Source organism: Centropristis striata, chromosome 23 (genome assembly GCF_030273125.1).
Source record: "Centropristis striata isolate RG_2023a ecotype Rhode Island chromosome 23, C.striata_1.0, whole genome shotgun sequence".
Lineage (NCBI taxonomy): Eukaryota > Metazoa > Chordata > Actinopteri > Perciformes > Serranidae > Centropristis > Centropristis striata.
Window position 1 is genome coordinate 13,782,418 of NC_081539.1, and position 17,225 is coordinate 13,799,642.

General features: G+C 34.1%; 2 protein-coding genes across 2 annotated transcripts; both read right to left on the reverse strand.

Moving 5' to 3' along the window:
• Positions 1–247: 247 nt before the first annotated feature.
• On the reverse strand, positions 248–7,163 carry tyms (thymidylate synthetase). Its single transcript, XM_059327188.1, has 7 exons — positions 6,810–7,163; positions 4,979–5,052; positions 4,595–4,769; positions 2,522–2,623; positions 1,512–1,687; positions 802–873; positions 248–723 (listed from the first exon to the last, which is right to left on the reverse strand). Exons 1-7 carry the CDS (start codon positions 7,042–7,044, stop codon positions 586–588), a joined length of 972 nt encoding a protein of 323 aa, XP_059183171.1. The 5' UTR covers positions 7,045–7,163; the 3' UTR covers positions 248–585.
• A 2,607-nt stretch (positions 7,164–9,770) lies between these two features.
• LOC131962221 (clusterin-like protein 1) lies at positions 9,771–15,210 on the reverse strand. The gene is made up of 7 exons (XM_059327189.1): positions 14,675–15,210; positions 14,427–14,575; positions 13,472–13,642; positions 12,094–12,517; positions 11,870–11,998; positions 11,006–11,214; positions 9,771–10,268 (listed from the first exon to the last, which is right to left on the reverse strand). The coding sequence occupies exons 1-7, from the start codon at positions 14,805–14,807 to the stop codon at positions 10,059–10,061; spliced, it is 1,425 nt and encodes a 474-aa protein (XP_059183172.1). The 5' UTR covers positions 14,808–15,210; the 3' UTR covers positions 9,771–10,058.
• Positions 15,211–17,225: the final 2,015 nt, after the last annotated feature.

A 17,225-nucleotide genomic window follows, 5' to 3' on the forward strand; every position in this document is an offset into this window, starting at 1 on the left:
TTTTTTAAATATATATTATAATTATACACATGTATCCAAAGCAGACCGTAGTAATTCCACTTAACAGAGTTGTATTTTGTAGTTACTGTCATTTTTATATCATTATTTCTGAGTTCTAAAACTTTGTCACAAGATAAAACAGACATCAAGAGGTTCATTTTTAGTTATAACTCAATTTCGACCAAAAATGTAGTTACTGCATTAGGCTTTGTAGGAGAGTCCTGTGGGGCGAATAATACCAGACAAATGAATGTAACTTCTTTATTTACAAATTAGATATTAATATTAAAAATGAAACAGATCCAAGTTGCCTTTCTTCAAAGCAAAGAAAACATTTCTCCTCTGGTAACCAAACATTATGCATCATTTGTTCAACTTCAGAAAACCCAACATGACTGGAGATTTATTTTTAATATGGTTTAAAGTGTCATTTCACCAAAATAATACACAAAAATGCCTGTTTTGTGATTTAAATGAGCTGAACTTCTAAAATATATAAATATGTATGGTTCTCAGGATGCATACTATACAGTACATAAAGCAATGTGAAAATAGATTTTCTTCAGCACGTTCCACACAAATATTTCACACAGCCATCTGCATCTTAATGGTGGGGTGAGGGTTGTAGTCGCAGATCTCAAAGTCCTCTGCACGGAAATCATCGATGCTCTCCACCTTTCTCAGGATCTTGAGCTTGGGGAAGGGCCGGATCTCCCTCTGAAGCTGCAAAAATTTAGACAAACGTAAGTTTGACATCAGGCTGAGAGCAGGGAGACGTAGGACTGTTTTTAGTGAACCCACCTGTACTTTGAGAGGCTCGATGTGGTTGACGTAGACATGAGCGTCTCCCAGTGTGTGAACGAAGTCGCCAGGCTGAACAGACAGAAGAAAAGAAAAAAAACATACTATAGTTGAGGTGAGCGCACAAAAATACACTGAAACTAAAGATGGACCGACGCTTTATTTTGAAAGTATGGAAAAAGGCTTCCTGATGATCGTAAAACGAACTCACATGAGATGATACTGTAAAGATAACGTCAAGGAGTTCAATGTTTTAGCCCCCGAAGAGGCATGAGGTTAGTTTTTTTACAGTAATCTTACATATTTAAGTGTGTTTTGTGTTTAAATAAGTTTTCAGATAAAATTAAACCTAGTAGTTCATGCTAGCAAGGTTTCATACCGTAAGATAGTTTTGCTCAAATTAATACTTTTGTATTTCTGTGTTTTATAATTGTTATTGCAACTTTCAGTTTGCAAACTGTAGCTTTATTCAACTTAATTCTCAACTCATTGGCTTATTGACGTACGGCCGCAGAACTGAACGCTTGGCCGTGTTTCAGTTCAGTGAGTACTGATATGCAGTCATAGATAAAATTAACATTAAAAAATACACAGATCGGTGAAAAATTCTACGTGATCAACCAAATTCTTAACGACCATTTAATCGATCATTGATGAATTATTCCCATCCTAACTAAAACTGAGCTTTGAGTGAAGCACGGTGCTTGTACCTGGAGTCCTGTGATGTGTGCGATCATGTAGGTCAGAAGTGCGTAGCTGGCGATGTTGAACGGGACCCCGAGGCCCATGTCTCCGGAGCGCTGGTACAGCTGGCACGACAGCTCGCCATCACACACGTAGAACTGACACAGGGCGTGGCAGGGCGGCAGAGCCATGAGGGGCAGGTCTGCAACGACATGAGGAGATTTAAAATGATAGAAATAAGATAAGATATGACTTTATTCATCCCATAGTGGGGAAATTTATTCGTCACAGCAGCTCAAGATACAGACACATAGATATATAAGACAATAAAGAATATAAAAAATAAGACATATGCATACATTCTATACACATTATATACGGTACATATAGTTCTACTATTTGGGATTTGTTAATATATATTTTTTGTTTGTTTGTTTCCTGAAATACTTTGCATTTTTACAGATATTGCACATTGGAGAAAATATATTTTAGCATGTTAAATAGTTTAAATAAGTTGTTGCATGTAGTTATATGAACATCAATGAATAAATATATTTAAATATATAAGTGGTATATGACATATACAGTCATGCAAAAGATTATTAGACCACCCTTGTTTTCTCTAATTTCTTGTTCATTTTTTTCTGATATCTAGCCATTTGTCTAGATATCAGCTCTTAAATTAAACACTTATGAGCTATTTCTGTTGTTATCATTATATTTGTCCAAACAAATGTACCTTTAGTTGTACCAGGCATTAAAATGAACAAGAAATTGAAGAAAAAGGGTGGTCTAATAATTTTTTCAATGACTGTATAATATAGAAATAATACAGCAGGCCTAATATAACCCTAATGTGGTCGGATGTAAACCGAGATTGTGCAAATAAACCAGTAAAGTGACCTGGTGGAACAAACAGTGCTGTATTATGTGGTGCTGTTGTTAAACAGCCTGATCGCAGCCGGAATGAAAGACCTTACAACTTCGTACAATCAGGTGTAAAGAACTTGAGAGAAATTTAGGATTTTTAAATTACCTTTGGGGTTCCAAGCACACATGATGATCCGTCTGTCCTCTGGATTTTTCTTAATGGTGTCAATGACCTTCTGCAGCTGGTCCACACCTTGTCCCGTGTAATCTGTCCAAAGATTTGATTAAAAAAAGCATTTTAATCTCTAAAACATGGTCTGTTATGTATGGGTGGTTGACGTGACGCTCAATTTTTGTGTTCCCAGTGACAAATATTACTAAAATTTGATAATATTTCATTAAAATTAATGTTTTAATATGCAGTTCATTCTTCTACATCTAATCCATCTGCAAACAATGAGTATCGTTCTTCAACTATGCAAATATTCTGTTTTGAACATGACATTTGTCCACCGGTGCAACTGTCCTAGGTAGCATTACTTATCTTAAAACAACTGTAATTTAATGAAAAATTAATCTAAATACATTAAAATACTTGAATGCATGTCATACGAGTGTTTACTGAATGAATCTAGAGGATATAAGTGTTAAGGTCCCTATGTAGAGTTATTATGACACATTACATTTTGTCCGCAAAACTGGTGTCCTCCTGGAGCAACGCCATTATGTAGATATAAAACAGGCATTAATGTGACCACCCCATTACTGAGAGGGGTCCTTCCAGAATCAGGAAGGACAGAAAACATCTCTGGAGCAGGTGGACTGCACACAAGATCAATTCTGTCTCAAATATTTTCATAATATTACTATTTCCGTGCAGTGTTGGAACTGGTCGTCTTAAGGTAGTCCTTTGGTACAACGCAGTTTAAGTATTGATCTGAATATTTTTATCAATTTACATTGATTGATCATTGAAAATAATGTAAATTGATAAAAAAAATATTCATATCTAATATGCCCTGGGCTTATCTATCTTATCTGTCCAACATTCTCTGAATTAAATAATGACTTTCTTTATTTTCTTGCACCGGTGGACACATTTTAGGACTACCACACCAAAAGTTAATAATATGCTAAATATATGAATAATTAGAAATGGACACATTCAGTTTTGAATTATTCACATATAAGGGAATATAATTGTATGTCATTTGACATATATTTTTTAATTATTCTTTTTTTCACTTTGAATTTGATTTCACGTCAACCACCCACATGCATATTAGAGGTGGGGAAAAATGGATACAGTTTTGTATCGCAATATTTTGCGTGGCAATATTATATCGATTCATGGCCGCCAAGTATCGATATTTATCGATCCAACGGGTGGTGGGCCGTCAGTATTTTTCGATGTTTTTGTATTTTCCGGGACTGAAGTGGGCTCACTTTTAGGAATATACTGAATCATATGAAACTAAAAGATCTAAGGAATCTATAGGCAACATGTGCGTCAGGATATTGTGTCAGGAAGTTGTTGAAAGCACGCTGCAAAGTTGAGCTTTTTTTATGTTTCATTCAAAAAAATCCAGAGCAGTGAGCTTAAATTTCAGGAAAGTTTGAGAAAATGCTGCAGTTGTTGTCATCCATACATGTTTGATATCAGTTCAGTTTGACTGAATACTTTGTTGGTCAGTCTGTGGGTTTGACTCTCATTGTGGAGAAATAAAAAGAAATAAAAAGTGAGATGAATAGACAGAGAATTTTCTCTTATTTGACAAAACAATTCCTGATTGAATTAATTTTGTGGACACAAATTGCAGTTAAATCGCAATATATTGTATCTCAATAGTCACCATATCGCAAAATGCTTAAAATCGCAATAATATCGTATTGTGAATCAAGTATTGGGATAAAATCATATTGTGGGGCCGATATGCTGATTCACACCTCTAATGTGGCTGCAAGAGTGCAATATGCCAACCAAATATGATCTGTTTTACAAGATAGTTCTACATTTTGGTAAATGCGCTTATTTTTTCTCCTGCCAAGAGTTTGAGGAAGATTAATAAGATTACTGCATGCAACCAAACCCCAATGTGTCGTTTTTACACCTGGGTTTGTTCAGATTAAATTAATAAGGCATTATTTGAGCTTTATGAGCTTGTGTACATACTGCACACCTAATCTCAGGCCTCTGTCACTGCACGGTAAACTGGCTGTAGCTGTACTTCCACTGTACCTGCATGCATGTTGGTGTACTCGGCACCATAGTGCCTCCACTGGAAACCGTACACCGGCCCCAGGTCGCCTTCCTCTCTCTCTGTGAACCCGAGGTTGTCCAGGAAGCTCCGGGACCCGTTGGCTTCCCAAATCTTCACCCCTTTCTCTGAAAGCTCCTTGGCATTTGTTGAGCCCTGTGACCACAGTAAGAGAAATATCAGAGTCTAATAATACAGTGTTTTTTGACACAAAATCTGCATGTAAACCTTAAGGATCAGCCCACCCAAATCATAAAAGAAATCATATTTTGTTGGATATTCATCTCTCACATTTTTTTTGCATCTGTTGTAATGGAGATAGTATGTAGTATTTTTTTAACTTAACTTTTTTTTAGCATCCTCACCTTGATAAACCACAGCAGTTCTTCAAGGATCCCTTTCCAAAACACTCTCTTGGTCGTCAGCAGAGGAAACTGATCTACAGAGAAACAAAAACAGGTTATTTAGCATTCTTGAACACATTCTTGAACGCATAATTACTTACAGCAAGTTATTTATAGTGCACGAAGTACATTTTATAGCCTGATTGATACACTGATCAACTGATTTATCTCCTTTTTACATACACAAACGTAATAAAGATTCTTCAAATTTGATTATTAACAACTATGACCATGATATTTATGGGTTATATATTACAAATAAGGTTGTCGGCGCCCCTGGTGGACAAACTGTGTACTGCTGACCCCGTTTCTAAACACAAACAATAAATTGGCTTTTCCACATAAATATATCTGTTACTACCCAATTTAAGCCAGCTTTTTTGGTTGAGTTCTTGTACTGTACATTTATGCATGTGCTGAATTAATTTAACTTGAGTAGTTTGAAATCCATGCTATTTTAAACTGCTATTTCACTAAATTGCAGAAATATTGTACATGTTGCATAAATGCATGAGCATTATTAAACAGCTGAAACCCCATTTATATAATATGGCTTATAATTAATGTCCTTTTGTTATGATTGTCATTCTTAATGGCCTCTTTCACTTATTTACTTTATCATCTGTCTTTTTATCTGTCCATCTACACTAGTTTTAATAATGTGTTACATTCTTATTCATTTTTTCTTGTAGGACAATTTGAGCTACATCTCTTGTATGAAAAGTGATTTATAGATTCAGATTATCATTATTTTTTTTAACAGGCTTAAGCAATAATTACTTTGCGCATTATTTAATTAATTATTTTTTACAAATAAAACATGATCACTTCATAAACAAAGGGATGCACTTAAAATAAAATAAATAACTAAAATAATTAATGTTGATTAGTTAAAATAATAATAATAATAATAATAATAATAATAATAATAATAATAATGTTTAGGTAAAAATAAAAATAAATACTGGTGTTTGAGTAAAAAAAAATGTTTATTAAAAATTAAAAAAAATAAAATAATTAAAATACATTTAAAAATATATATATTTGTATAAATCCAATACTCAATAGTTGATATATGGCGCTCTGAAAAAAATGCCTTTCTGCATAGTTAATTTCTGATATTTTGAGTTTATTTTGCAGGAATTATGGATTCAGGGCTCTTATTTTGGAGTAAGTTTACTTTTACTTCAGTAAAAGAGGGAAGAGGAGAGGAGGGACAGAGAGAGAGAGTCATTTATAGTTTATTTATTTAGTCAGTTATTTTCCTGCTAGTGTCAGAATTCCAATACATATGAAGAGTGTATTTAGCAACAGCGCATGTGTAGTTTGTTAATCTTAACCATTATTGTCTCTTGTCAAAGAGAGATGTGAGGAGAGGAGAGGAAGAGCAGAGGAGAGGAACAGGAGAGAATGTTTTTGCTTGCAATGTTTTATTAAATTAATATTTAATTTATTTTTAAGAATAAAATAGATACATAAAGCTCATTGCACAAATAGGCTATCTGCAAAAAAGCTTTTTGTAAATCAGGGATATTATACTTGAAAGATGGGAATTAGCCCCTTATTTCAAAATATACACTCATAATCTGCAGGGTAAATAGCTGCACATTTAGTCATGGCTTATAAAGAAAGAGGAGAGGAGAGAAGAGGAACAACAAGAGAAAAGGAGAGATCTGGGCGCGGGGGGCCCATCTAAGATAATCTCGTCCTGGGCCCAGGCAAGACTGTCAGCTGGCCTGTTCTTGACATTTACAGTAAATAGATTAAACACGAAACAAACAACCGGACTGACCTCTCAGACTGTATCTGGCCTGAGCCCCGAACACAGAGACGACCCCGGTCCCGGTCCGGTCCCCCTTCCTGCGGCCGTGCTGCAGGATGTACTCGATCTGGTCCAGATATCCTCGTTCATCACAGAAAACCCCGAAGCTCTTCTTCCTCTCCTCCGGCTGCGTCTTCTCCTTAGGCTGCGTCTTCTCCTCCGCTTTGAAGCTTTCTGCAGCGTGAATCTCTGAAGTGGCGGGCATCTTTGTGCACAGAGAAGAGTTTATATTGTTTCGGAGACACCAGTGGGTTTTTTCCCGGGTGATTTAGAACAAGCCCCGACAAGACAAGTCTGCTGCTTCCGTTTTGACCCAAATCTCGCGAGAGTACAGGAAAAAGCGCGCCCTGCTTTCTTTCTTTCTTTCTTTCTTTCTTTCTTTCTTTCTTTCTATCTTTCTTTTCTCTCTCTTTCTTTTGTCTCTCTTTTTCTTTCTTTCTTTTTTGTCTCTTTCTTTCTTTCTTTCTTTTCCTTACTTATTCCTATATTCATTTATTTGTTTGTTTATTTATCTTTATTCATTTTCTCTATTATTTTCTTTATTCTTTTATTTATTTGTTTATTAATTCATTTTTTCTTTATTTCTTTCTGTAGTTGTATTTCTTTCTTTATTTTCTTTATTAATTTATATATTCATTCATTCATTTATTTGTTTATTTATTTATATTTCATTCATTCTTTTCTTTATTCATTTATTTGTTTATTCATCTATTTATATGTATTTATTTCTATGGTTGTATTTCTTTCTTTCTTTCTTTCTTTATTAATTTCTATATTCATTCATTTATTTGTTTATTTATTTATTCATTATTTGTTTATTCATTTATATTTCTTTCTTTCCTCCTTTCATATATTTAAAACATTCATTGGAGTATGCATGGCCCAGATATCCATTATAAAAGTTACAGAAAATATATTTAATATTGTAAAAAAATAATACTTCTTAAAAGTCAAAAGAAAACAAGCAGTACTGAACGGGCCCTCGCAGTACACGTGTGTCGGGGCATGCTGCCGTCGGGGTGTGTGCATTACAGGGGCCAGTCTGTACCACCCCTATGAATTTCATTGCCTTAAGTGTTATAGTGTGGCCACGGTACCAAATGTGAAATTAAACTGCCACCACAGTGCCACCTAGGGGCCGATCAATAAAACCTTAAAGGGTTATCCTCAGGAGGGCATTGACAATAATTGTACCAAGTTTTGTATAATAATGCACAAACTATCCCTTTAATCCTCATACAGTGTCTGAAGGAGGACTCCTAACTGAAGTGTATAAGTTAGAAGAGGCAGGTAGCAATGGAGGAAAGTAACTATGTACATTTACTCAAGTACTGGACTTAAAGTACAATTTTGAGGTACTTTTATGTACATTTTATGTAACTTTATACTTCTACTCCACTACATTTTGAGGCATATATTGTACTTTTTACTCCTCTACATTTAGTTGAGAGCTTAAGTTACTTTTCAGGTCAAGATTTAAAATGAAAAACATGATACATTTAAAATTATTGCCCATTTTTATAAATTAAACCACTTAAAAGTTTATTAGGTAGTTTAAATGAGTGGAGTGGAGTCATTTCACAGTGTGGTATTAGTACTTTTACTGAAGTAAAGGATCTAAATACTTCTTCCACCACTGTCCTTTTTACTTCTTTACTTATTTTTTTTATTATTATTATTTTTTATTTTATATTTTTTTATTTTTATTTATTTTTATTATTTTATTAAAAATATATTTTTAAATTTTTTACTTAAAATTTTTTTTTCTGCGCTTCTGCGCATGCGTGGCCTTTAAGCGCATGCGCAGAAGCGCAGAAAAAAAAATTTTAAGTAAAAAATTTAAAAATATATTTTTAATAAAATAATAAGCGTTTAAAGCCCGCACATGCGCAGTAGCGCTGAAAACCCACGCATGCGCAGAAGCGCCGCGGGGCTGCGCATGTGCAGAAGCGCAGGAGAAAAAAAAAATAATAATAAAAAAATAATAATAATTAAAAAAAATAATAATAAAAAAATAATAAATAATAATAATAAAAATTAAAAAAAATTAAACTAAAAAATTAAAAAATATATTTTTTAATAAAATAATAAAAAAGAAATTAAAATTAAATTATTTTTTTAAATTAAATATAAAAAATGAAAAATATTTTTTTATTTTTTTTTTAAACAAAAAATTACGAAAAAAAAAAAAAAATAATAATAAAAAAATAATAACAACAAATAAATAAAAAAAAGAAAGAAGTAAAGAAGTAAAAAGGACAGTGGTGGAAGAAGTATTCAGATCCTTTATAAGAATCCTTATAAGGTTTTTGAATGTGCGATAAAGTATGTGGGAGTTATTAGCCAAAACGCACTTTCCTTTATTATAGCGCCACCTAGTGGTGGAAGTTCAGGATGACAATAGATTATAAAATATTTCGCCAGGTGTGACTTATATTTAAAGTTTCATGAGTTTTTGGGTATGTTCAGGCAGTGAAAAATGCGATCATTGGGAAGAAAAAAATATAATTTGAAATACAATAGGGACCTCGCAGGTCGTTGCCTGCTCGGGCCCTAAAAATAGAATCACACACATTATATAGGGAGGGAAAAGTAAAGAAACATAAGAAAAAAAACATCAGTCAGAATCACAAAGTCTAAATTATCTAATAGTTTTTGCCAATTTATAATTTTAAAGTTTTAAGCTTTCAATAGCAGTCAAGTATGCTTTAAAATGCTTAGGCCTGTGTTAAAATATATACAAGGAGAGTAGCCTAATCATTTTATGGATATAATGTTTTCAAGAAATTGAGAGGGAGGGAAATTTTGTAAGCATGTTGTAACTTAGTTGTTTTCTAAAACAACAGAAAAAATAAAGGTTGTTTAATTCCATTTTCCATGATAGAAATATGCATGAAGACAAAAAGAATAAAAGAAAAATAACGCACATGGTGTAATTGTTCAATTGTTCCTCTTTATTCAGGTAATGTGTGAATACTGGTTTAGATATAGATCCATGGCTTCAAATACAAGTGCTTCAGTTCAATTGATTGCATTTAAAACAAAGTCAGTTAAGGATTAAATATATGATTGTTTCTTTGTTGATATATCGTTAAGAATAACATTAGATTGAAGTGATGTAAAGGGATTTGTGATGGTGTAAAGTTGGCTGATCACAATTAATTTCACCCAAATGAATTTGGAGCTCTGCCAGGTGAAACTGGGAGCCAAAACAAATAACTAGACATCAACGCTGTCGCGATCAATACCTCTTATCTGCTGTTTATGGAGCGTCAGAGCCTCCTGAGCTACATACTGGATAAAAGCATCATCATCCACGTCCAGCTGTGCAGGGACGGAGACGGTTATTGGGCCAGAGTCTAGAACGGTTACCACCACACTGCTGTCAGCTTTAGGTCTGCTGCTCTTCATCTGCTGCTGCAGGTTCACCTGGAAAATTAGTGAAACTGCATCAGGGATGGCAAATATAACAAATAATTTCCAGCCATGGAAACTAAAATAATAAATTAATCAAAATAACATGTTACATGAGTAAGAAATGTTTTTTTAAATCACTTTAATATGGTTATTCAATTAAATTTATAAAATACATTTGCATTTTTTTGGCAGATTTTCCATCTCTTTGTTCTGCATAAATTTTCCAAAAATAAAATTTATTTTAAAGTCAACAACCATAAATACAGTTTGTTCAGAAAGCTAAAGACATATTTTAAATGCAGGAAAAGTGTTTTTGATTTTTCAAATATTTTCTAAATATCATAAATATCAATATAATGTACAATCATGTATAATACAATGTTAATATCAATATTATCTTGACAGATTTAAGACAAGCATGTTACAGAAGTAGCTGGAAATGATTGAATGAAACATTTTAAACCAGATTTTCAATCTCTTTTTTGCATAAATTATAAATAAATATCTAATTTGTGTTGCTGCTTACATGAATGCAAATAATGTCATCTATATTTAAAATATATAAAACAATCTGAGTGGGGCCATTCTACATAATGAGTTATTTTACTTCTGATACTTTAAGTACATTTTGGTGTTGATACTTTTGTACTTTTACTGAAGTAAGTTAAGAATGCAGGACTTTTACTTGTAGTGGAGTCATTTCCCATTGTGGTATTAGTACTTTTACTTAAGTAAGAGATCATACGTACTGTGATCACACTGAAGATGTTGTGTTCTGTGCTGTTGGACAGCCTGCTGATCCAACCGTACTTGTCCAACATGCTGCTGAGCCACCTCTGTGTGTCCACCGTGTGTCTCTGCACCAGCTGCAGCCGGTCATCGTGCTGCTGTTGGGAGGCGTTGAGCAGCATGTACATCTCCTCCATCTCAGAGTGTAACTGCTGCACGCCCGGACACTCTGTGAGTACAAATGACCACATTGCCCTTTAATGTTCTGCTCAGCTATTTGGTAGAGTGTTTGTACATTTTGAATCACTGAATTTATTTGAAAAAATGTGTTGAACTATCTCTTTTCTGTTTGGGTATGTTATGCAAAACTAAAACAATCCACTAGATGTCACTGTTTCCTTAACCCTCCTGTTATGGTCTTTTCTCAGGAACAGAAATAATGTTTGTGGTTCAATTTGACCCGGGGCATGTTTAATTATCCATAAGTATCAGAAACTAAAAAATCCCAATAAACATTGTTTATATTTCATTAATAACTCCATTACTAACCATCTCAATCAATATTTAGTGCAGATCATGGTTCAATTAGGATAATTCACTCATTTTCATTAAAAAACTGCATTTTTTTATGTACATTGGAAAGACCTACATATAAAATACAATGGTTTTACATGATATTGATTTTTTCTTTCTTTTTTTTTTCTTCTCATGAAAAAATACTTTTAACTATTTTTTTAAACTTTGAAATGGGTCAATTTGACCTGCGACATAACAGAAGGGTTAAAATAATTTGCTGTTTTCAGTTCAAAACATTTTTCTTCTCATGCGGCTGTGTAGATATAGAACCAATAGTTCTCATTGGAAAAAATACACCAGTTATTTACCTTTTAACAGATACTCTCCACACGCCTCACACAGAGTTTGGAGCTGCCAGCACTCAGATGCTTGCCTGCGCAGTCGTCTGCACAGATATCTGCTCTGTGACTGCCCCAAAGCAGACAAGGATCCTGTATCTTTGTAGAAGAACAAACAATAATAATAATAATAAGATTTGACAGCAGATATCATTATTTTATTTACAGTTTACAGTATAAATGATATGAGATACCTGTACTTGGCTGCTGGAAGTACTCCTCTGCTTCTTGTATTTCCTCGAACACATCAGCCACCGTGGAGCTGAGCTCTTCCAGCACGTTCCTCCCAAAGTCCGACACTGAATGAAAGATGTGGTCCAGACCGGCCATCCTGAAGAAACCGGCGCTGGAGTCGCCGTGCAGGGCCGCCTGCGTGCCGGGCTGGACCTCTGTGGTGAAGGCCGCCAGGAAGGAGCGTCCGAGCTCCTGCTGCATCCTTTTCACCAGCGTGACGCTCTGCTCGTACAGGAGGCTGAGGTTTGACTGCAGCTGGCTGAACGATGCATCCGCCTGCAGGAGCTCAGCATCTGCTCCTTCTTCTGTGAGCTGCTCCTCAGGTGAGAACACTTGCTCTGTGGCTTCCAGCTGGGCGGCCATTTTTCTGAAAAACTCCTCCACCTGCAGAGAGATTCAGAGAGGAACCATCAAGTTTGGAGCCTGTTACAAATCAGTCTTAAAGGGAAAGTTCATGTTTACTGAAGTGGGGTTCAATATTTTTATTCAATATATTCAATGAGTTTAAGTGTTTTTTAACTTAAAAGTTTTTTTAATTTATTGATGTCCCAGATTTCCATTATAAAAATTCGAGAAAATATATTATATATTTAAATAATATTATAACAATAAAAGAAAAAAGAAAAAAGTAAGAAAGAAATAAGAAATAATTTGAAATTGTCCAACTAACACACAAAATATAAACAAAAACGTTTGGGAATTTTAAAATGTCTAAATAATCAAATGGGTTTTTTCATTTATCTGCTACATTTAGAATGTTTTCAGCACTTTACCTTGCTGTCTAACAGGCATGTTTAAGTTTAATTTGATTTATTATTATTATTATTAGTTTTTAACTTAAAAAAAACTTTTTTTAATTTATTGAATACATTCATTAGATGGAGTATGCATGTCTCAGATTGTTATTATAAAAATTAGAGAAAATATATTTGATATATTTTTTATATTTAAATTAAAAATATAACAGAATATCGGGAACGAAAATAAAAAATAACAAAAACGTTTGGGATCCCCTATACTAAGTTAACTTGAAATGTCTCAATAATAAGTTTTAAAGTTTGTCAATAGTAATCAAGTATCTTTTAAAATATGTACTTTCAAAAATATAAAAGGACTGTAGACTTTTAAGCTAAATAATGTTATGGAAATTATTAAATTAAAATAATTACATAAAAATAACACCCAGAGGTTATCTTAATCAGGTATAATATTAAATATAAGAAAAAATATTTTAAATATGAACTTTTTTAGGTGGCTTCAATATGTTTTGGTGCTCATACAACCCCATTTCAATAAATCAGAACTATCCCTTTAACATTTATCATACTGAGGTCAAACCTTGAATGAGAACGAGGCGAAGCCGCGGCGGCACGCAGACGTATAGAAGGCCTTACAAGTATCTTCAAGACAGGGTCGACATTCCTCAAAGGAAGACTTGGTTAAAACTCGACACTGCTGCTCAGCCTCCTCTAGTTTCAGCTCTGATTCCCGGACCAGCTGCATCGCCCCCTGAAGGAACCAAAAACACAAACTTCTGTCACAGATGCATTACCTCCTAATAAGCCTGAGAGGATAACATGTGGTTTCTGGCCCTGGCACGAAGCCTTTTATTTTGAAGGAATCAGATTAATCTACAGACAGTTCATTTATCCTGACTGCAGTAAATGTACACCCGACTCCCTAAACTAGCCCCGCTCCCACATTCATTTCTCACTGTCTGCTTTGAGGTTTCTCTATGTGGTTTTGCCTTTATGAGGCAGAAAATATGTCACGGGCTTCAGAATAACACACAAAGACTGTTTGTGTCTGTTAGAAGTTATTGTGTTTGGATACAGTCTGACTTTATGGTAATTTGATCATGACAGAAACACATTTTATACCAGTGATGGGCAACTTAAATGCTGCAGGGGGCCACAGTTTTTTAATGGCCACTACCACAGGGCCACATATAGGAGCGTGCACTTCACCAGATATGATGAAACTGCAATTTTAAATATGTTTACAGTGCAGTAACTTAACATATTTCATGCTCAAATGCATGTTTAATAGTATAAATAGGAATACAAAAGGTTTGAAGCAAATAAAAAATAACCACTTACTGAGATTCCTTTTTTTTTATATCAGTGCAAGAACAGCAGACCAACATTAATGCAAGAAGTAATTTTGTGCATTTTTACACTGCGCTTTTAAGATTTCATGCTCAAATGCATGTAGTTGTACTGAGGGCCATGCAAGTGAGGGTGAGGGCCGTATGTGGCTCCCGGGCCTCCAGTTGACCATCCCTGTTTTATACCTTCTTCTTGTCACTGCTGTGTCTCAGAGTGTCCATGAGATGTCTGTGCTTCTCCTCCTTTTGTTTCATTGTTTCCTTCACCTGCTTCACCCCGAGTAATGCTCGCTTTATCTCCTCGTCCACACACCGCTCTCCGGCTGCAGACAGCTCTACACACACACACACACACACACACAGACTGGAATTCAGTTATGCAACCAGCTTTAGTATAAAGAAATCCACATGCAGGTTTAAGATAAAGGCCTCACTCTGCAGCGTGTCTTCGCTCAGTGCAGGAGAGTCAGCAGCACAGAGCAGGACTTCAGTGATGCAAAGAACCTGAAGAAGCAGCTTCCACATCCTGACCAGAGATCTGTACAAAAAAGTGCAGAAGTGGCTCATTATTCTGGTTTGGAGTACCAGATATTTATTTTAAAAGTGTGAAGTGCAGTCGATTATAATCCACTGAAAGTTAAGCTTTTATATATCTTATATTATTTATTGTATACTGATATACTATATTTAAAGCTTTCAAAGCACACTTGTGCAAATTAATAAAAAAGTGCTGATAGTGTACTACAAAGGATTTAGAAATAATTATACTTTTACACTAAATTAACCACTATAAGGTGATTTGTAAATTAATAATAAAGTCCAAGAAAAAATGTTGATTTCATCAAACAAATCAGTACCACTTTACTTAACATTAATTTAAGCAAAATATTAATTTAACAATGATAACAATAATTTAAAAAAATAAATTATTATTGTTTTTATTAAATACAGATACTTATTTATGGCAAATTCCTAAGAAAAAAAAAGTCCTACAAAAAGTTGTTCGTAGTAGACCAGATTAAAATAATTCAACTGTGCTGTTTACTTTCCTCATATTTAATTGAAATAATAGAGAAAAATCGCTTGAAATCATGTTAATTTCCACACAGTATCTCATAGATTGGTGTGATAGTGATGTGGAATTATTGTGATTGATCTAAGTATTTTTGTAATTACATTTAAATACATTTATAATAGACTGAATATAAAGCATACTAATAGTGTATTTAATCTTTTCATAAGTAGGCTAAATTATAACTATAAGTATTTGCAATTGAGTGTACTTCTCTAAAAGTACACTGAAATACAGCTTTAAATGAACATTACAGTGCACTTCTTACAAGTTTAAGTACACTTAAAAACACTCCTAATTAAAGAAAACTAAGAATAAAATGAGTGTAATACAAACCTAAAGTACTGCAGAATTAGTATTAAGTATTATTAGTGTTTTAGTACATGGATGTTGAACATAATCACCATCTTTTTTGAAGTACACTTTTTTAAAAGTACATATATATACACACACACACACACACACACACACACACACACACACACACACACACACACACATTAAATTAGGCACAAAAATAAATATTATACTTAATAATTAATGTCATCTACTTAAAATACATTTCTATTGCACCTGAGTTTATTTATTTATTTACTTACTCACTCATTCACTTATTTATCTGGGGCTAAAGAAATGCTTGTTATATACCTGAAATGTACCTGCCACAAGGTGGTGCTATTTCTCAAGCATTTTAATACAGAAACCATTTAAAATTGAAGGCAACTTGAAGGGCACTAATTATTCCAATTTTCATCTATTAGCATTGAGTACAATGTCAGTGCAAAGTCAAACAAACATCATAACCAAAAGAGGAAGAGGACCTCATTAACTAAAGCTGCAGTCTATGGATTTAAACACGTTGCATAACAAGGATAATAACCATAATACACTGCAATTTAATAATTTATTATAAATGCTCCCAAGTTCATTAGTAAATAAGTGCTCTTGTTCTAGACTGTGAACATTCTGCAGCAATGTGCAACTCGTACATCTTTGTGTGCATGCATCAATCAGCACAATAAACAGAAATAAACAAAAATATTATAATAAAATTAATCAAATGGCACTTAACCTGCACACATTAACTAAATACGCCTCACTGCAACTTCTTTTCTTTTCTAATGCTAATTTTTGTCTTTTACTTTCACTGAAAACAGACAGATACATTACTGAATGTATTTCTCAGGTGTTATAATATAAAATGAATGCTGCATTTGGTCACCTGTAGAGAAATACCTTCTCCAAGTCAACGGTTAGAGAATGAACTGTGGTAATCCTACATGCAAAACCGAAATAAATTACAAAATAATTTTTAAAAAGTATATTTACCTTGACTGCTATAAAAGCATGAGACTCCAAAGCAGGTGCAGCAGGTTGTCCTGTAGTTGAGGTGACAGTAAGGCGCCTGCTTCTTCCGAGGATTGTTCTATTTTTATGGATCTACTCAGCAGCTCAGATCCTATTAGTGTGTTTGCATTATTAAGCCTTGAGCCTTAAGACGGGCTTTAATACCAGCTAAACATTACATGCTCAATTGTTTCCAGGTCTATCTTATTGAACTGTCTCCCAACATACTCCAGAGCCCTCGTCAGGTAAAACTTTCTGCTCTAATCTCCATCAGATGGACGGTGAGCGTGAGCCTCCTGCAGGGACCTGGCACTCACTGCCATGGTTTGGCTTAGCTCTTGTTTTGAAGGCCACAAGAGGAGCAGAAGGTCTGCACGTGCAAATATGCATGCTAATACAAAAACATTAAAGGGTTAGTTTGGAGGGGTTTTTTTAAGTGAAGTACCGACACAGAAACTAAGCATTGTACTGCTGTGGACGGGGGCAGCAACTTTATATTTAAGCCACTTAAAAAAAGTCCCGCCTAAAGAAAAATATCAGTTTAAGAGTACGCTATATTTAGAATA

Coding starts and splice junctions, on each gene's coding strand:
- tyms (XM_059327188.1), bottom strand. CDS start 7,044: ATGCCCGCCACTTCAGAGATTCACGCTGCAGAAAGCTTCAAAGCGGAG. Junction 4,770..4,978: donor AACTGCTGTGGTTTATCAAG/GTGAGGATGCTA, acceptor CTGTGGTCACAG/GGCTCAACAAATGCCAAGGA. Junction 1,688..2,521: donor GTGTGCTTGGAACCCCAAAG/GTAATTTAAAAA, acceptor ATGTCGTTGCAG/ACCTGCCCCTCATGGCTCTG.
- LOC131962221 (XM_059327189.1), bottom strand. CDS start 14,807: ATGAGCCACTTCTGCACTTTTTTGTACAGATCTCTGGTCAGGATGTGG. Junction 11,999..12,093: donor CTTCCAGCAGCCAAGTACAG/GTATCTCATATC, acceptor TCTTCTACAAAG/ATACAGGATCCTTGTCTGCT. Junction 11,215..11,869: donor TGGAGAGTATCTGTTAAAAG/GTAAATAACTGG, acceptor TTGTACTCACAG/AGTGTCCGGGCGTGCAGCAG.